Source organism: Caretta caretta, chromosome 1, assembly GCF_965140235.1.
Source record: "Caretta caretta isolate rCarCar2 chromosome 1, rCarCar1.hap1, whole genome shotgun sequence".
Lineage (NCBI taxonomy): Eukaryota > Metazoa > Chordata > Testudines > Cheloniidae > Caretta > Caretta caretta.
Window position 1 is genome coordinate 127101316 of NC_134206.1, and position 20491 is coordinate 127121806.

The 20491-nt window shown below is 44.0% G+C and overlaps 2 protein-coding genes and 1 long non-coding RNA gene across 5 annotated transcripts in view; all 3 read right to left on the minus strand.

The window, feature by feature from the left end:
• LOC125640874 (arylsulfatase D-like) overlaps window positions 1-13421 on the minus strand; it is a 29000-nt gene extending 15579 nt beyond the window's left edge. The window contains exons 1-4 of the mRNA XM_048859956.2: window positions 12359-13421; window positions 7535-7684; window positions 5023-5144; window positions 487-609 (exon numbers count right to left, since the gene is read on the minus strand). Coding sequence (XP_048715913.2) covers window positions 487-609; window positions 5023-5144; window positions 7535-7684; window positions 12359-12432 — 469 coding nt within the window. The 5' untranslated portion in view covers window positions 12433-13421. The remainder of the gene's footprint in view (window positions 1-486; window positions 610-5022; window positions 5145-7534; window positions 7685-12358) is intronic.
• The window catches only part of LOC125640881 (arylsulfatase D-like), a 70146-nt gene that overhangs the window by 15579 nt on the left and 34076 nt on the right, over window positions 1-20491 (minus strand). For 2 of the 3 annotated variants that reach the window (XM_048859981.2, XM_048859989.2), the window contains 3 exons: window positions 19078-19240; window positions 15691-15812; window positions 14544-15192 (listed from right to left, as the gene is read on the minus strand). In XM_048859981.2, coding sequence (XP_048715938.1) covers window positions 14822-15192; window positions 15691-15812; window positions 19078-19240 — 656 coding nt within the window. In that variant the 3' untranslated portion in view covers window positions 14544-14821. Of the gene's footprint in view, window positions 1-14543; window positions 15193-15690; window positions 15813-19077; window positions 19241-20491 lie in introns of those variants that run through there. The other variant, XM_075131110.1, reaches the window with a different exon arrangement.
• On the minus strand, window positions 10435-11743 carry LOC142070183 (uncharacterized). The gene is made up of 2 exons (XR_012666189.1): window positions 11302-11743; window positions 10435-11183 (listed from the first exon to the last, which is right to left on the minus strand). It is a non-coding gene; the product is annotated as an uncharacterized LOC142070183 (long non-coding RNA).

The following is a 20491-nucleotide window of genomic DNA, read 5'->3' on the forward strand; positions in this document are numbered from 1 at the left end:
TATTAAACAGTGCTAGTTTGTTACAATATAGGATGAGTGTACAGTTATCATAAATATCAGAGAGGCAGTGTTTCCTAATGGATAGATCACTGGATGGTGACTCAGGAAATCTGGGTTCTATTCCTGGCTCTGCTGCTGGCCTGCTGGGTGACCTTGGGCAAGTCCTGTGTCTCAGTTTCTCCATTTGTCAAATGGAGATAATAATACTGACCTCCTTTGTAAAGCACTTTGAGATCTACTGATGAAAAGCACTATATAAGAGCTAGATGATCATGATGGTCCCTTCTGGCCTCAAAGTCTATAAGGTATTATTACCACTATTATTAATATAGACACCTGCATCTATTAGGTATTTTTTTCACCTGCTCAGGGGCTACACATCTGTGACTGACAGACAGTTAAGAGAAAATAAAAACCCAAACAGTCTCCCAAACATCCGGGTAATCATTCCTGTGCCGACTCACGATAAAACATATTCCTACATACCTATAAGTCCCGTGGTGTAACCCTGCTGACGCAGCACCTTGGCAAAAGTGGTTTCATTTACAGGGAGTCCTCCTGACCCAGCATTCCACTGCAGGGCACGATATCCATTACTGGAAGCCATGCCTGCAGTACATAACAAAATACACCGAGTATTTTCTGCTTGATTTTTCATTGTTTTCATTGCTTAAGCCACACTCCTGCCAAGATTTAAGCAGGGTTAGGTAATATCTTTTATTGGACCAACTTCTGTTGGTGAGTGAGACAGAAGAGCTTTGTGTTAGCTCAAAAGCTTGTTTTTCTCACCAGTGTAAGTTGGTCCAATGAAAGATATTACCTCACCCATCTTGTCTCTCCAATGTACTGGGACCAACACAGCTATAACGACACTGCATAGAAGTGCCTTGCATAATGACAGGTTTCAGAGTAACAGCTGTGTTAGTCTGTATTTGCAAAAAAGAAAAGGAGTACTTGTGGCACCTTAGAGACTAACCAATTTATTTGAGCATAAGCTTTCGTGAGCTACAGCTCACTTCATCGGATGCAGTGAGCTGTAGCTCACGAAAGCTTATGCTCAAATAAATTGGTTAGTCTCTAAGGTGCCACAAGTACTCCTTTTCTTTTTTACTGCATAGAAGATTTATGCATGCACTTAACTTTGAACCTGTGGAACTATTCATGGAGCATAAAGCACACCCACATAAGTCTTGCAGGATCAAGGCCATAAGAATAAAATGTAGCAGTCCCAGATTGTTTATATACTAATGTATGTATTTGCACCACATGCATTATTGCGGTATCAAAGTGCTTTAATGGGTCAAGGACAGAGCAAGACAATAAACAAATAATATTTGGCACTGTTTTTTGTATCAGAGAGGAGGGATGGCCCATGCTTTAGGGCATTAGCCTGGGAATTGGGAAGCCTGGGTTCCATTCACTGCTCTGTCACAGACAGCTCTATCTAGCCAAGGGTAGTACCATGTGACTTGCAGAATTGCTAACATCATACTTATAGCTAAGAAAAGGGGAAAAATACATGATCTGGGCAATTACAGACCAGTTAGTCTGCCCTCAGTAGTATACAAGGCTTTATAACAAATTGTGAAGGACAGAATAATTAAATTAATGGAGGTAAATGGTAAAGGGGATGTAACACAACAAGGGTTTGCCAAAGATAAATCATGCAAGTCTAACCTGATTTTGTTCTTTGAGAAAATAACTGATTTTTAGATAAAGGAAGTGCAGTAGATATAATATACTTGGACTTCAGCAAACCATTTGACATGGTACCACATTGGAAATGTTTAGTTAAATTAGGGAAGGTGGGGATCAGTACAAGCATCGTAAGGTGGATGAGGAATTGTCTAAAAGGGGAGAAGGCATCAGGCTGAAAGGTGAATTATTGGACCAGAGGGAGGTTACTAGTGGAATTCCTCAAGGATCAGTCTTGGGACCAATCTTATTCAATATTTTTATTAATGACCTTGGTACAAAAAAATAGAAGTGTGCTAATGATGATCATTTGCTGAAGATACATAGTAGGGAGGCATCATCAATTCGGAGGTGGATTGGAAAGGTTACACAGGAAGATCTGGATGACCTGGAAGACTGGAGTGATACAAATGGGATTAAATTCAACATCACACACTTCAGATCTAATAATAAGAATTTCTGCTACAAGCTGAGGTCTCATCAGTTGGAAGCGACAGAGGAGGAGAGAGACCTGGGTGTGGGGTTGATCACAAGATGACTGTGAGTCACCAATGTGATGTAGCTGTGAAAAAGGCAAATGCAATCCTAGGACGTAACAGGTGACGCATTTCCAGTAGAAATTGAGAAGTATTAACGCCATTGGACAAGACCTCATTTGGAATACTGTGTGCAATTCTGGTCACCCATGTTCATGAAAGATTAATTTAAACTGGAACAGGTGCAGAGAAGAGCTAATTGAATGGTCTGGGGAACGGAGAGCCTATCTCATGAGAGGAGACTGGAAAAACTTGGCTTGTTTAGTCTAGCAAAAAGAAGGCCAAGAGGGAATATAATTGCTCTCAATACATAAGGGGGTAAATACTAGTGAAGGTGAAGAACTATTTAAGCTAAAGGACAATGTCAGCCCAAGAACAGTTAGATATAAACTCACCATGAACAATTCAGTCTGGAAATTAGAAGAATCTTTCTAACCATCAGAGGGGTGAGGTTCTGGAACAGCCTTCCAATAGGAGTTGCAGTTAATCTTAACTATTTTCAAGAGAGAGCTGGACAGATTTATGAGTGCAGTTGTCTGACAGAATTACTTGTGCTGGTAGGAGAATCTCAGCAACCCTGGGACTGACATCTGGTTTAGGTCTTCTTTTCCTAAAGCTCATGCTTCAGGCTTTCAGCTGGCTACCTGCCAGGGTCAGGAAGGGATACCCGCACTCCAATGTATTTTGTTGGGAGGTTTTTTGTTTGTTTTTTAATCTTCTTCCTCTGAAGCATCAGGAATGGCCAAGCTGGAGATGGGACACTGGACTTATCTTTGGCAAACCATTGAGGTGGCACCAAGCATTCTCTCTCTCAGGTATGTGGCTGGCTGGTTCTTGCTCGCATGCTAAGGGTCAAAATGATACTATATGAGCAATCGGGAAGGAAGTTTCTTCCAGTCAGATTGGCAGTGACCTTTGGAGGTTTTCACCTTCTTCTGCAGCGTGTGGGTCATCTGCCATAATTTTCTGGCTATATCTCACTCAATCTTTTTCATACTGCTGCAGGGGCCGCAGGCACTGGGCAGTTTGTCCCTCTTATTCTCTGCCTATGACACATAATAGTCTCCTGTGGGATTTGGTCTAATTTCAGTTGTTGGGTTTAGTGTGTGGGTCCTGGGTGGTGGTGGTGGCCTGTGATACAGAGGAGCTCAGACTAAGTCGTCCCGTCTGGCCTTAGTCTTGATTTGCCTCCATTCCCCTTTTGAAAAATGCAGATAATATTTCCCTACATTGAAGGTTGCAAGACACTCAGAAATGCCTTGTGATAATGGGGCCAGATAGATCTCCACCCAAGAGTCTCAAAATTCATCACAAACGTCAATTAAGTCTCATGACACCAGCGTCAGGCAGATAAATATTATCCTCATTCTGCAGGAAGGAATGAAACCCAGTCCCTAGGCTTTAAACACAAAAGTATATTTATCTCCTCCATGTCTTTGGTTTACACAAGTTTAGGCAAGCTAAGACCAATGTCAAATCTGCATACCACACAGTTTATAACTCTCAAATATTTTGTGCTAGCGTTCACATTTATATCAGCTTAAAAGTCACTTCTATAGTTCTGTTTCAGAGTAACAGCCGTGTTAGTCTGTATTCACAAAAAGAAAAGGAGGACTTGTGGCACCTTAGAGACTAACCAATTTATTTGAGCATAAGCTTTCGTGAGCTACAGCTCACTTCATCGGATGCATACTGTGGAAAATACAGAAGATGTTCTTATACATACAAACCATAAAAAAATGGGTGTTTACCACTACAAAAGGTAAACCAGCAGGAGAGTAGGGTGGGGGGAGAGAAAACCTTTTGTAGTGGTAAACACCCATTTTTTCATGGTTTGTATGTATAAGAACATCTTCTGTATTTTCCACGGTATGCATCCGATGAAGTGAGCTGTAGCTCACGAAAGCTTATGCTCAAATAAATTGGTTAGTCTCTAAGGTGTCACAAGTACTCCTTTTCTTTTTTCTATAGTTCTGTAGTTAGAAGGCCTGCAAATGATATGAGTATATGATAAAGACATAACCACTCAAAACAGCACAGGGAAGTCAAGTTCTTCCTCAAGAGACTGCTAGGACTACAAAGAATAATTAGCTGTCAACAATATCTTGAAAAGCTAAAAGTTTACATATTTGGTCTCTTTATAGTGTCAAAACACAATTAGAGTCTATAAAATAGCTGATATTCTGATCTGATAACAGCCCTTTGCTCCCTTGCAATGTTGACCTAAAATACAATAATTTCTCTCTTTTTGTATAATTTTGTGATCTTCCACTCTATACAGAAATTATTGTGGTAAGTCAATCACCCGCTGCAAAAGATTTTAAATAAATGGGAAGGGTTTTCTAAACTGTCACAGCTTGACCATTGCTTGTTAGAACCCACTGTATTCCCTTCGTCCATAGCTTTCAAGCTCAGCAGAACACAAGAAAGTGGACACAGCATTCTCTGTAAAAGCTAAAGATGTGAAGAATCTCATTTTACATTGGCATCCTTTCACTCCTACTGTAAGACACTTAAATGTGACTCTGACTTTTTTCATACGGTTATGCTGAAGGTTTGTAAAATGATGTTAACCCCTCCCAGCCCCAAAAGTTCATTGTTTACCAAGTGTTACCATCCAAATCTGAGATACCAGCAATAGAGTATTTTCTTCTACTTAGGATAGAAAATTACTGCATTATCTTATATTTCACTATTTGGGGACTGTTGGTAGATGTTGACTTGTTACTGATGATCACCAGAGCTCAGCTGATTAAATAGACAGCATTGTATCACTAAAAACGTTCCCAACCTGATCTGATGGCGTATCTGCCAGTCAGGAAAGCCGCTCTGCTTGGAGTACAAAGTGGAGCTGCAGCAATGTGCTGAGTAAGTTTCACCCCTTCCTTGGCCAGCTGGTCAATATTAGGGGTCCTACAAAGAACAAACAAAAGAGGCATATGTTAACACAAGTAGGTAGCAAGTTGAAGGATACATACATGAAACTTATTACAAGAGAAATCGAAACTAACTCAGCTGTTACATGGTTTCCCTGGAAGCATTGCTCTTTTATGCTATATGTATACTTTAAGAATGTTTGGTACAGTGCTGAGTAGCCTTTCACCACTAGAGAACTAGGACCAAATTCATCCCTGAAGTAACTTCACTGATTTGAATGAGTTAACACAGGAATAAATGTGGCCAATGGTTTCAAATATAGCTTAGTCTGCAAAAATGAAACTACTGCAATTACACATGTAAGTGGAAAGGAGTACTAGTGGCACCTTAGAGACTAACCAATTTATTTGAGCATAAGCTTTTGTGAGCTACAGCTCACTTCATCAGATGCGTTCAGTGGAAAATACAGTGAGGAGATTTATATACACACAGAAAATGAAAAAATGGGTGTTATCATACACACTGTAAGGAGAGTGATCACTTAAGATGAGCAAAGTAAAACTATTTCCCCATGTTTATTCCCCCCCCCCACACGCACCCCACTGCTCCTCAGACGTTCCTGTTAACTGCTGGAAATGGCCCACCTAAATTGGTTAGTCTCTAAGGTGCCACTAGTACTTCTTTTCTTTTTGCGAATACAGACTAACACGGCTGCTACTCTGAAACATGTAAGTGGGATGCTGAACATAGAAGGAATGATTTCCCATTCAAATGCTTTGACTACAGTAGAACCTCAGAGTTAAGGACACCCCGGGAATGGAGATTGTCTGTAACTCTGAAATGTTTGTAATTCTGAACAAAGTGCAGTTCGGGCTCCAGTTTCAGCAGCTGACACTCCAAGCCAGGTTCCAGCAGCTGCTGAATCCCCTCCTCAGTGCTGGCATCTTTCTTGCAGGGAGCTTCTTTCCCTGCATCGGACTGCAACCTTGTCCCCTTCTGGCCAGAGGAGGGAGGTATGAAAACAGCTTGTCCCCCTCCCATCCGGGGGAGGGGTGTGAAAACAGCGTCCCCATCCTGGCCTGGGGAGGGGTGTGTGAAAACAGCACCCCCCCACAAACTCCTGGCCGGGGGGACGGGGGAAGGTGTGAAAACAACGCAGACCCCAGTGCTGCTCCTGCTCTGCCAGCTGCCTTGGGCTGGCAGACGCAGCGTCTTCACTCCTAGATGTAAGTGGCTGCCCCACGGATGGGAGTGGGGTGAGGGGAGGACAGGCAGCCCAGATGTGCCTACCTTTAAGATGTAATACAGGCACAGTACAGTATTTGCTTTCTTTCTTTTTCTTTTGTCTCCGCTGCTGCCTGATTCTTCTGGTTTCACACGGTATCCGGTTCACCAGTCAGTCCATAACTCTGGTGTTTGTATCTTTAAGGTTCTACTGTATGTCACTTTTATAACCCTATATTTTGGAGTTCACTGAACCAAAACCTCCTATCAGGTAACTGGAGCTTTTGTGAGCCAAGCAGTTACTGTTCAGTGTTGACACTACAGATTATATATGGCAGCAAATAATAATATAGTTACACAATGATATTTTTATAAGGTTCTAACTCTCCCAGGGGGTAGGACTGCAGCAGTAGGAGGAGGGAAACGGGCCTTACAGACCTTCCTACCTCCACGAATGCCAGATCTGGACAATGGGGGCAGGAAGTCTACAGTGCTCCTTTCTGGAACCCCAGCACCGCCATGTGAGGCAGGAGGAGACCCCCTACCACCTCTTTGGGATTGCCTATAAAAAAGGCGGAGCTTCTTCAGGTGGAACAAGCCCTTCTGCTCCTGCTACAGACCCAGGCTAACTGGGAGAGTATAGGCCTTGTGGGCCATCCCTCATGAGTAAATTAGTGAGTGCCAGCCCACAGGATCCAGTGGGCAGAGGCCTCATGTACTCGGAAGAAAGGAGTGAGAAAATGGATGAAGGTTGGAGGAAAAGCATAGCACAGAAAGAGCCAGGTTTATAGATAAAAAAAGTAGAAATGGGTAAAGTGTAAGATATATGTAGAGATAGACAAAGGGTAAATAATAATGATACAACATGTAGTCAGAGGTTAATGGACAGAAAATAAAAGGAAATTCAGATTGAGTGGAAATAATAATGTTGCTTCCTTCCCCCATTTCTTTTTTTATTGTATATGTAGGCCCTAATCCTACAAGTATATACACATGGACTTAACTGTATGTGAGCTGGCCCCATTGACTACAAGAAGACTACTTATATGCATCAAGTTAAGTGCATGCATGAGTGTTTGAAAGACTTGGGCCTTGGACTGTAAAGTCATTGGGGCTGGAGCTTCTCTTATTTTATGCCTGTAAAACATGTAGCTTACTTGAAAAAATTAAACACATACATATATTAATGAGAGAGCCTTTACCTTATGGTATTGTTACCATAGCAACCTATGTCTCCAATGCCAAGATCATCTGCCATTATCAGTAAAATATTGGGTTTAGAATCCACAGCCACACTCATTCCACATGTCTTTGGAAATATGCATAATGCCAGCAGAGCAGTTAGGTAGCTCCTGAAATATAGTAAAACAACTTAAGTCGTTACCCGTATGAACCACTGTACTGTTCACAATGGAAATGCTAATATGAGCCAAGGTTTGAATTAACTTAGGACAAAATGTAGCCCCTGCCTCCACGGCCGAGGAGAGCGCTGCTGACAGCGGGTCTGCTGCATGAGGAAGTGGGAACTAGATACAGGGGTGGGTGTAGAGCAGGGGTGAAAGTAGCTTAAATGACTTACCAGTATGCAGGGCAGCTGGGGTCCAGGGCAAGGTGGGGGGGGGAAGGGGCGACTCTGGGCCCCCAGAAGGGGCGGGGCCTCTGGCAAAATCCCCCAGCCAGCCCTTCAGCGCTGCCTGGCCTGTGCCGATTTAAAGGGGCTGGGGCTCCAGCCACAGGTGCAGTGGCAGCAGTGGCAGCTGGAGCCCCAGGCCCTTTAAAATGCTGGGCCCCAGGGCAGCTGCCTCTTTTGCCCCCCTCCCCATCAGCTGCCCTGCTGGTACGATCAGCACTTTCTTACCAGTATGCTGTACCGGGCCATACTGGCTTACTTTCACCTCTGGTGTACAGCTAAACTCCACAGGGCCTGCTGTGAACAGGAGACAGATGGGCAAAGGCTCCATTGTTGTGTGTACCCTCCCATCTGTTCCTTCCTTCCACGTACTGGTCTCCCTGCTCCCAAGTAGGTTACTCTAGTCATTGGGCTGCCTCTGTGGAGGAGCTCTGCAAAGGTCTCCCACTACAGGCCTGCATGGGAGAGAGGATTCCTTTTCCCATTTACCTGGCTTTCATGCTGGCCCCAGGATTATAGTCTGAAGGTAAAAATTTCAAAACACAAGAATTAGGGGTCACCAAATGAAATTAATAGGCAGCAGGGTTAAAACAAAAAAAAGAAAGTATTTTTTCACACAACGCACAGTCAACCTGCGGAATGCCTTGACAGAGGATGTTGTTGCCAATACCATAACAGGGTTCTAAAAAGAACTAGATACGTTTCCATCAATGGCTATTAGGCAGGATGGGCAGGGATGGTGTCCCTAGCCTTTGTTTGCCAGAATCTGGGACAGGGGATGGATCACCTGATGATTACCTGTTCTGTTCATTCCCTCTGGGGCACCTGACATTGGCCACTGTCAGAAGACAGGATACTGGGCTTGACGGACCTTTGGTCTGACCCTGTATGGCTGTTCTGATGTTCAAAATTGACTTAAGCTCCTAAATCCCATTTTTTTCACACTTTCTAATATACTAAGTATGTCTGTCTCGAACAGGGTCAGCTTTTGAAGAGTTCTCAGCTGCTCCAAATGTCAGTTAAAGATTACATTCCTTGAGCCTGACTCCACATTTCTCTCTCTTGCAAAGTCCTTGGTGAGGGAATCAGTAATTTTGCTGGAGTAAGAACAGTAGCAGTTCTATAGTACTGCATGAGAAAAGAGTCTCCCAATATCAATCCACTCCTAAGCCTTTAGCTTTTAAAGAATTGCTGTCAAGTTGTTTACTCCAAAAATGTGATGTATGGAAAGAATAGCTGTCACCCCACAAACAAGCTGGAAACAAAAGCATATTTAGAAACAATTCAATGGTATAAAAGATAAATCTGCTTCATACTGTAAATAAGGAATATGCAGCTGCAGCCAATGAATTGCTTAAGAGCAAAGTTCTTGTCCTTATGCAATCGTCTATTAATAATTTTTGGCATGGCTATGTATTGTCATGTGAGAAACTTGGGTCTGGACGCAACTTTGAGAATTCCACTTACTCATACTACTTGTCCTCTGGAAGGGAGGCTGCTGATCACAGTGCAGTTGAAGATAGCTCTTAAAAGTTACACCATGTTGTACTGGTATTATGAATTCCCGCAAAGAGCACAAAGGGTGATACAGTAATAGCCATGCAAGATATTGGAGCGTAATACATTACACCGGAGGAAAAACAACAGCCCCTAGGAGGGCAGATTAATTCATGCAGGCATTTTTTTGTCTGAAATGGACTGACAGGAATAACTCTCTCTTCTCTCCTACTACTAAAATCAAGGCAGTTTGACTTTATGAAAGCTGCTTTTATTAGTATCTACAAATGTCTTAGCCCTTAATTTTTGCACAGCGTGAGGCTCTAAATATTTGTCGATGACACTGGAGTTATCAACCCAAAATAAATTCCTGCTCAGGGTAATAGAATTTTGCTGCCTAATGTACATTCCAGCTACAGTTTCAAATGGATGCCCTAAGCTGCTGTGCTCATACCTAGAGATGATGGCCTTTCAGTAGTATTTCCCCAAGTATGGAACAAGGGCATTGTGAGATCTAATTATGTATTGTTGGAGTAGGCTAGGGTAAAAAGGAAATGTGGAATTGGAATGTACCATGTGCAACAATATTTTTATTGTTCATTCACCCACAGCATGCATAACCACTCATGTTTCTTAAAGAACATATGTGGTGTCAAAACATTATCATATCCTCCTTTAAAAAGACCCCCTAACTGTCCTTTCTAGTTAATTTAGGGTGAGCAGATGTCCTGATTTTACATGGACAGTCCCAATATTTGGGGCTTTTTCTTGTATAGGCTCCTATTACCCACAACGGCTGCCTGATTTTTCACACGTGCTATCTGGTCACCCTAAGTTAATTCTAAGCGGAATGAAGCCAACATGAGAAATTGGCATCCTGCACTGCTTGTCTAATCACAAGTGAGGAACTGATCAACCTAGGAATGTGTACAAAAGGCTGAAGGAATAGGCTCCACAAGCAAAAGGAACAGACCAGGAGAGAAAAAAATATATATTTTAACGTAATGGAATTTTACAGGGAAAATTACAACACATGCAGAATTTCAGGGCACGCATTGCTGCAAGATTCATCTGGATCTGCATCGCTTGGTGAGCTGGGCCCATTTTAAAGCAAAAGCATTTTAATACAGCCAAATACATACCAAAGTTATCTATTTGGGAACAAGGAATGCCGGCCAGGTGATTGTGTCTTGGAAGGCAGTGACTGTGAAAAGGATTTAGGGATCATAGTGGACAAGCAACCGAACATGAGCTCTAGTGCGATACTGTGGCAAAAAGGGCTAATGCTACCCTTGGATATACAAAAAGGGGAGTAGTTAGTAGGAGTACAGAGGAGATTTTACTTCTCCATACAGCATTAGTGAGACCAATACTAGAATACTCCACGTAGTTCTGGTGTCCACATTGTAAAAAGGATGTTGAAAAAGCAGAGAGGGTGCAGAAAAGGTTACAATGATTCAAGGGCTGGAGAAAATATCACAGTGAGAGCCTTAAAAAGAGCTCAATCTGTCTAGTTTATCAAAAACAAGATCAAGAGGTGATCTGATTACAGTGCATATGTACCTTCATGTACCTTCATGGAGAAAATACTCGGTACTACATGGCTCTTTAATCTAGTAGAGAACAGAACAACAAGAACCAATGGCTGGATGCAGAAGCCTGACAAATTCAAAGAAATAAGGAGCATATTTTTAACAGTGAGGCTGATTAATCATAGGAACAAACTACCAAGGGAAGAAGAAAAGGAGTATCATGCTTAAATAAATTGGTTAGTCTCTAAGGTGCCACAAGTACTCCTTTTCTTTTTGCGAATACAGACTAACACGGCTGTTACTCTGAAACCTACCAAGGGAAGAGGTCATCAAATGATGATGATGTCTTTCTGGCAGATATGCTTTGGCTTTACATAAATTATACTTTACATAATCACAAGTAATTGGCCTCAATACAGGGATAACTGGGTGAAATATAACAGCCTGTGATACACAGGAGGTCCAACTACATGAGGGAATAGTGCCCGCTGGCCCTAAACCGTATCAATCTATAAACCTGCAGATTTTCCTTCAGATGGGACAGCAGGAAAAGAGAAGGGAAGAAAATCAGTGATAGAAACAAATGTAACAAAGGAGATGTATGAGGAAAATAGGGCATGTAAGAGTAAATTAACCAGAGAATTACTACAGGTCACATGAAATATAACTAGAGTGCAAAACTCTCAGATACTCCAGTATAAATGCACAGGTTTCAGAGTAGCAGCCATGTTAGTCTGTATTCGCAAAAAGAAAAGGAGGACTTGTGGCACCTTAGAGACTAACAAATTTATCTGAGCATAAGCTTTCGTGAGCTACAGCCGAAAGCTTATGCTCAAATAAATTTGTTAGTCTCTAAGGTGCCACAAGTACTCCTTTTCTTTTTATAAATGCACAGTAACTCCACTGATGGTGAAATTGAAAGCAAACTTTTCCCCAGTGTATCTGTGCTTGTCACAATCCAGCAAATCCCAAACTGGATAGAGCTGAGTTTGTAGGGATCAAAGAAGGAAAGAGGAGAGGAAATAGGGATGAATTGCTATTTTCCTTTCTTAACACTGCCCATGTTGTTTTCCACTGTTTATGACACAGTGAGCCACCCCGTCTGAAGGCAGCAGTTCTGATTAAGCAGACAATTGGAGACAAGGGCAGATAGGAGCTAGCAGAGAAGAGATGCAATTTGACTTGAAAGCCAGACAAAAGTCAAGAAAAACAGACTTTTACTGCCTAGGGTTTACTATTTTGAAACATCCTGTAAATAAAATTCTGCATCAAAACAGAGTATGGCTCAAAAACACCTGGGAGCCTGTGCAGAGGGCACAAAGAATACAAAGCTCTGACCATGTTCCAGAGGATCCGGACCTACACACCTTCTGGACAAAGGAAAGGTCTTTGAGTGCGACCCCTTGGTACAAGTGGCAGAACACTGCTGGCCGACTCCCATCTGAAAGCCAGATTCCTGCACTGCAAATCCGGAAGCAGGAACTCTGAGAAAGAGCGCCCTGGCAAAGCTAATGTTAGGAAGGCCAGAGAGGGAATAAAGGCAAATTAGAGTCTTCCTTAAAAAGCGTAAACTTCTCTAAGGGATTGAGGGAAAATTCCTCTCTGGAGAAAAAGCATGGAGCAGGTTTTTAAAAGCAGAGGTTGTTTAGCTTTTTCATTTTGCAAGCCATGGTGAGAGAGATCCTTTCTCTGCTCTCTCCCACAACTGCCACTCAAGTTCCAACCCTGGGGTGGTTTGTTCTTAAAAGGGACAGATTTTCAAAAGCACAGCTCCCATTGTTCTCAAAGACCAGTTGGGTGCTAAGCCCTTTGGAAAATCTGGCCAAAAGTGTTTCATCCTCTCTGACACCAGGAATGGCTGCACAGAACATTACTGCAATGCACCCTAAATAAGAACTGTTTAAAGGAAATATGGGCAAAGTAGGATCTGACACAGCCCAGGTGACGAGTCAGACTTGGCATGACCACTGATAATGAGGTGGGGTGAAGATCAGAATTCAGGAATGGTGAGATTGTACCTCTGCTTCTACTCAAAGTTTGGGTATGGGGACACATTCTCAGCTTAGATATATTTTTGGGAATCCCTAATAGGTTTAGAGGGCCAAAGTAGATATTAATACAAGATATCTCAGCAAGGTGCAGAAATCAGGCAATGCGGGAAGGGTCAAATGAAGAGCTAAGGTTTTAGAATTTTAAAAGGAATTTAGGCATGAACGGAATATTGACTCATAAGTGCCTAAATCCTTTCAAAAATAAGAGTTAGGCTCCTAAATCAGTTAGATGTTACAATGCTGAAGGCAGCAATGGCTAAATACTATCAAAAATCTTGGCCCTAATAAGTAGAAGCCAATCAAAAAAGAAGCCAGGAAAAAGCTGAGAAAGCAGCTCAGACAGGTTCCAAGCAGGCAAGAGAAAGTTTCCATCTAGTAATTTATAGGTTAGCGGAGTCTTAGAGTTGTTAATATTTTATATACATATTTTAAATATAGCCAAATCAAACATATCCAAGGGAAGGTAGAGGAGTCTGGGTGGTCTATGAGGAGAAGTGTGTAGGATCCACAGTGTCACTCCCTTTGGCCCCATATAAATTAATCAGCAAAATAATGCAGCCTTAAGATATTATTTTTTCTGCACAGCCCCTGTCATGTCCAGGAGATAGCTTTGTTAGTATGGCTTCAATGGAGATGTGCTGCCAGGGATGGGGGTGGGGAAAGGTATGGGGGTCAGAGCTGGTCTGAATGATGTGGGGCGATTCACATTAGGGGATCCTCAAAGGGATTCTCTCCCTCTGAGCCCTCCCATGGGCTTTTCAGTAAGTGGGGGGGAGGAGCTGAGTCATTATTTTTATTGTTACTTGACAGCAGAAATTGGTTATCACTGGGGTGTGGCAGCAAGAATAACTTTCACAGCCCTCTACCACAGTACTAAGACTGGCTGTGCATATTACAATTTTCAGCCTCCACTAGGGTTGGGTCTGGTGCTGACTGTTCCTCACTCTGGCAGTGCCAGGTATGCCACCCCATTGCTCTGGCAGCTGCTGAAAAGCGAGCTTCCTTCCCTCTTGCGTCCTCCACCATGCTCTAAAGAATGCATTAGGGACTGGACTGACAGCCCCAGACCAGTTAGGGGAGATTGCCATCAGCCAGGAGAGGCCTGTCCTCTTTAAGAACCAAAGGCGAACCATTTCCCAAATGGTCTCCATGGGAGAGCTAATCCCTCAACCAACCAGCTACTGGACAGCCAGAGGATATATCAGCCACCACCGCTGCTGCTAGAAGAGCTAGCTGCAAGATAGAAGGATCACCTAGAGGAGCCTCTATGGGGATCTAGTGGTGGACTAAGCGATTCTTCTTCCATGGGGTATCAAGGGAAATTATTTTGGGGGTGGGGAAGTATTTTACACAGGACGTGTCTTATATATGACCAACTGGGCTGAAACATTGCAGGCAGCCCTTTGCTAGAATGTTGGTAGTACATCCTTGCATAGAAATTCAGTATAAAAATGATGCTGAGCTAGTGAACCTATATCCACAGATGTCAAGAGATTCAAAGTTATGGTTACTGCAGCATTTTTAATTTTGGCACACTGCAATGTATCTGAGCTATATCTTCAGCAGTGGATAGATACTCCTAAGACTTGCCATACTGGAACATATTAATTTTGTCCATCTAGACTGGTATCTTGTTTCACAAAATGGCCTTCATTAAGCCCTATTTCATATAGCTAGCCAACTGTGTAATCCTAAATCAACAAAAAGAGAGTCCATTTGCTCAAAAAAAAGCACTTGATTTTAAAGCTTTTCATACAGTTAACCTTCAATATATTTTCTTTACAGAGCAGGGTGTGCACTGTCACCTTCTTTATCACACCAGCAAAACGGGAATGTCCCACAGCACGGCTGCAGCCAGGGCTTCCACATAATGTTGTACAAAGAGAGCTGTTGTGGGACTGGAGTCAGTGTCTGGCGATGCTCCTGAACAGCTCTTCCTATTCGGCTTATTATTGTGTCAAACAGGGGCTCAGTGGCAGGAGACAGAGTTTTGGCCTCGGAAGGGTCTCTGGAGAGATCAAAGAGTAAAGGAGGGTCATGATGGGTTACACCTTCCCCAAAACATGGGCAAATTCCTCTTCTGTAACACGCTCCAGCACCCTCTGGCTGGAATATTGGAGTCACATAATGAGCCTTCCACAGTGCACCACCTGGTAGGAGAGAAACCAGATGTAAGATGATGCATATAGACATAAAATGGCATTAGAAGAGTGAAAGGTCTTTCAGCACTGAACATATTTTCATCACTTAACAAGTAAAATTTTTAATTTGTAACACAAAGTGCCAAGCTTTGCCTTCATACTGCTTAATGCGGTATTCAGATTTTGGGTCCATCCAAACAGGATTAAGTCAATACTACCCGTCCCAGAGCAACTGAGCAGGGAGAACCTTAGTTCTGTACCCAATATTCTGGTCAGCATACTTGTGCCCGTAGTGTGTATATCAAAATATACATGCAGGACAACAGCATATTATTGCTGCTCTGTGGGTACCCGCATTGTTCCTAGGTGCCACAGCTACACACTGTTTCCCATCCCAGGCTTGTTGCAAAGCTACGATCTAGCCTATATTAAAATTGAATTATACAATACATATGCTTTCCTAGAGATTGAAGCCATCATTGTTTTTGGAAGAACCTTTATACTCACTGTCCTTTTGATGCCACCGTACTGCATGTAAATACATGCCACAGTAGTGAAACAGGAACTCGTGCGCTGAGTGCTGAATGGACCCCTGCAGTAAAGGCATCAGGTTCTGGCCATCGATCACCCTAATGTTGATGGAGAGAATGGTAGTCACCAAACTGCAGTGAGTTGCAGGATAACAAGTTCTGTACTCAACTGTCATTGCATATGAAAACACTTGCAATTGAAAGCACGATTGAAAACTTACATTTGGAACAAGAAACATTTATGAGTAAGGGGTGAATCTCAAACATGTAAAAGATTTATATGAACTATATGCAGCTTAGGCAGAGGTGAAAGTAAGCTGGTCCGGTCTGGTACGGAGTACCGGTAAAAAAAGATGCAGTAGTGTACTGGCAAATAAGTGGAGTATTCAGTACTGGCTTACTTTCACCTCTTTTGTCTGCAGAGCAAAAAGTTCAAACTCAAAGCTAATAAAAGCTTGGAAAGGGAAAAGTCTCTGTCACATTTGTTTGTTGTTTCTCCCCCTCTCCTCCTCCAGCCAGGATGCATACGCGGCTAGGCTCCCCATTCCCCCAACCCTCCCACTCAGCAGGGGCTGCAGGGGCTCCCCTCTAGCTAATAGCAGGTAGCAGAGGGACTGGCTGAGGGAGAAGCCTCCCCAGGATGCCTGCTGTCTGCATAGGAACAGTTTAAACTTAGCTGTTCACTCCGCGGTCTGAACCGCGGGATTCGGGGCTATTTCTGGTTTTCTTGTTAATCTAAGGGTTGTTGCTGGGAGCAGGGGAGGGGGGGTTGTGTGAGACCAAGGCAGGGGCAGAATACAATAGCCATCTGGCCGCACAGCTTAAATCCAGAGCTAATAAAAGCCAGTGGAAGGGGAAAACTCACTGTCACATTCGTTTCTCTCCTCCCTCCTCCTCCAGCCAGGCTGCTGACAGGGCTAGGCTCAGTGCTTCACCGAACCCCACACTCAGCAGGGGCTCCCCTCTAGCTTGGAGCAGGGAGACTGGCTGAGGGAGACGCCTCCCCAGGATGCCTGCTGTCTGCATAGGAACAGCTTAAACTTGCTGCTCCCTCCCTGGTTCAGACTGGGATTCTGGGCTCTTTCTGGCATCCTTTTTAATTTCATTCACAGTTGTTGGGGGTGGCGGGGGGGGAGGGTGGAAGGTGAGACCAAGGCAGGGGCAGAATACAATAGCCATTTGGCTGCACAGCTTAAATCCAGAGCTAATAAAAGCCAGTGGAAGGGGGAAACTCACTATCACATTGGTTTCTCTCCTCCTCCAGCCAGGCTGCCCGATGTGGCTAGCCTCCCCGTTGCCCCGACCTCCCCCCCACCTCAGCAGGGGCTGCAGTGGCTCCCCTCTAGCTTGTAGCAGGGAGCAGGGGGACTGGCTGAGGGAGAAGCCTCCCCGGGATGCCTGCTGTCTGCATAAGAACAGTTTAAATTTAGCTGTTCACTCCGCGGTCTGAAAACTGGATATTCAGGGAAATTATTGTGCCTCCTTTGAAAGAAACAGTAGTTTTCATTCCACCCTCTTTCTATATTGAATTAAACACCTGAAATGTCCTTAGGACGTAGGGGCTCAGATCTCTTTTTGTTTTGTGGGTGTCGGTGTCCTGCAGAGTGAGGAGGCTGAAATTGACAAAACTTTCTCTAAGTATCTAAATGTGCTTCTGCTGTTATAGTTATTTTTGTACAGGAAGGGGAAGGGGAATAAGCGATACTGGTATAAGGCACCTTAATAACAGTATCATTGCAATAATTTCCCTGAATATCCAGTTTTCCCCTCCAGACCCTTTGTGGTTTTGTCTATGGGGCTATTTGCTTTCCCTGTGAATCTTTAGTTGTTTTACCAAAATAGCTTGGCCTAAAATAAACCCCGATCATCAGAACACATCTTCCCACCATGTTCTCCATGTTTTTTTTTTAAACAGTAACATTTCAAAGAGGATCTGCAAGCAGTTTGGACATCACAACCATGATCCTCTGCTGCGGAGGGAATGGGATAGATTTGAACTTGGAAATGGTTCCTGATTTTGATTGTATTTTTTGTGTATTATATTATTGAAGATCGCCTCATCCAGGGGGCAGAAAAGAATTGCCCAGGCTTTGGTATCCCTCTTCCTCAAGAACCGTGAGTGAAATTAACAAGGAAGCCAGAAATAGCCCCTAATTCCGCAGGTTTCAGAGTAACAGCCGTGTTAGTCTGTATTCGCAAAAAGAAAAGGAGTACTTGTGGCACCTTAGAGACTAACCAGTTTATTTGAGCATAAGCTTTCGTGAGCTACAGCTCACTTCATTGGATGCATACTGTGGAAAATACAGAAGATGTTCTTATACATACAAACCATGAAAAAATGGGTGTTTACCACTACAAAAGGTTTTCTCTCCCCCCACCCCACTCTCCTGCTGGTAATAGCTTATCTAAAGTGATCACTCTCCTTACAATGTGTATGATAATCAAGGTGGGCCATTTCCAGCACAAATCCTAATTCCGCAGTTCAGACCAGGAGTGAACAGCGGAACGGGCAGCCTAGCCAGAGGACGAGACAGGAGAGAAACCAATGTGATAGTGAGTTTCCCCCTTCCACTGGCTTTTATTAGCTCTGGATTTAAGCTGTGCAGCCAAATGGTTATTGTATTCTGCCCCTGCCTTGGTCTCACCTTCCACCCCCCCCGCCCCAACTGTGAATGAAATTAACAAGGATGCCAGAAAGAGCCCAGAATCCCAGTCTGAACCAGGGAGGGAGCAGCAAGTTTAAACTGTTTCTATGCAGGCAGCAGGCATCCTGGGGAGGCGTCTCCCTCAGCCAGTCCCCCTGCTCCCAGCTAGAGGGGAGCCGCTGCAGCCCCTGCTGAGGGCGGGGGTCGGGGGAATGCAGAGCCAAGCCGCGTGGGCAGCCTGGCTGGAGGAGGAGGAGGAGGGAGGACAAGGAGAAAGATGTGATAGTGAGTTTTCAGGCTTATTCCAATAGTAAAGTTTTATTCCAGACAGTACTGGTAGTAGTAATAGTAGCTTTATTTTCTATAGCTAAGTCACGCAATGGGAGGGATCCATGAAGTATGTAGGAGAGGTGGGTTGCTTGTGTTTGGACTGTAAGGGTAAGAAATGTAACTTACTTCCACCCCTGGCCCCGCCCCTTCTGCCTGAGGCCCCGCCCCTTCCGGGGGTTGGGGGAGGGAGAGAGAGAGAGAGAGAGAGAGTGGGACCCGTACCGGTAAGAGCTGTATTTTACTTTCACCCCTGAGCTTAGGGATCTGAAAAAGTAGGCTAAAAATGGCATGATAAACATCCAATATTGAGCTCCAATGTTAGGATCATTTTCAAATAAGATTCCATATTGGGAATTTAAAGTAATGAATATGTTTTACAATTTCTGTACCTGTCCTGGGGCACTATCCCTCCTGTCAGATAAATCACCGTAGGGTAAATGTCCATGAGACTTGTAGGTTCATCGATAACTGTGTCTGCAGGTAACACTCCCGGCCATCTAAATATCCCTGGCACACGGATCCCTCCTTCCCAGCCTCCCATGCCTTTTCCACCTATTGTTAAACAACAAGGCAATAGAAGATATTTTAGAAACATGAAGTATTGCTTACTTAACCTGCCTAACGTTACAGGTTTGTCCTTAATTAAGCCCCTCAAACTTTTTTCAGTTTTAACATAAGCCCATTCTCCTCAGGAACAAATTTAGTTGTTTCAATCCATTAAAATGGATTTTCTTCAGCTGCCCCCTCAGTAGCTTACCTATCTATTGATTCCCCTTTGTTGCCACACTGGACCATAGCATGGATCACATTTTACTACGAAGATAGTCACATTGATGCCTCCCTCCCCATTCACAATTCAATGGATTGCCTTCCATTCACAATCATGTAATATCCCGTGAGAACTATAGCAACTGTTTAATATTGTAAGAGTATTTAATGTGTCTTAGCGGTTTTTAATGCAATTTAGCATGTGACCAGCCAGTTCTCCATGGAGCACCAGTTTGAGGACCTCTGAATTAAAGCGTTCCATCCCGTCACCTAGTTACGTATGTACGAGTGTATCTCCAGGAATTTTTTTTTTAACATTTTAATAACATAAGAAAATAGATGCAGCTTTATCAATTCCTTTCACAAAATATTGAAATCCTCTTACACCCCTACATTTTGAGCAGTCTAGCTTCGATTAATCACTTGAACAGTGGAGTGATCAGCCAGTGAGGTACCAAGACCAGGCTGGTGCAGAGGGCAGTGGAGAGGTGGGAGCCGCGGTTCCAGCAGCAGCAAGTGAAACTGAGGACCCAGCAGCAGAAAGTGAGTGGAGAAGCCTAAGAGGTGCTGCTGGAGGAGAAGTCCCCCCCTCCCTTTGTGCTGGGTGATTCAACTGCGTTAGCCAATACATATATGCTAGGCATAGTATACACCACATTAATAGATATTATGTGCATGGTATTAATGTAACTCACAGGGGTGTTGGGAAGTTATCAGGGCCAGGGCCGGTGCAAGGAGGTTTGATGCCCTAGGCGAAACGTCCACCTTGTGCCACCCCCCCCCGCCCTGTGGTAGCTCCCCGCCACCCCCTCCACCCTGAGGTGTCCCCCCTGGCGGCAGCTCCCCGCCGCCCTCTCCTTCCCCCCCTCAACCCGGGGAGCCCCCCCTCGGCAGCTCCCCGCCGCCCCTCCCTCCCTCCCCTCGGCCTGGGCAGCCCCCCCATGGCAGCTCCCTGCCACCTCCTCCCTCCTCCTCCTTGGCCCGGGCAGCCCCCCCCGCGGCAGCTCTCTGCCGCCCCCTCCCTCCTCCCCCTCG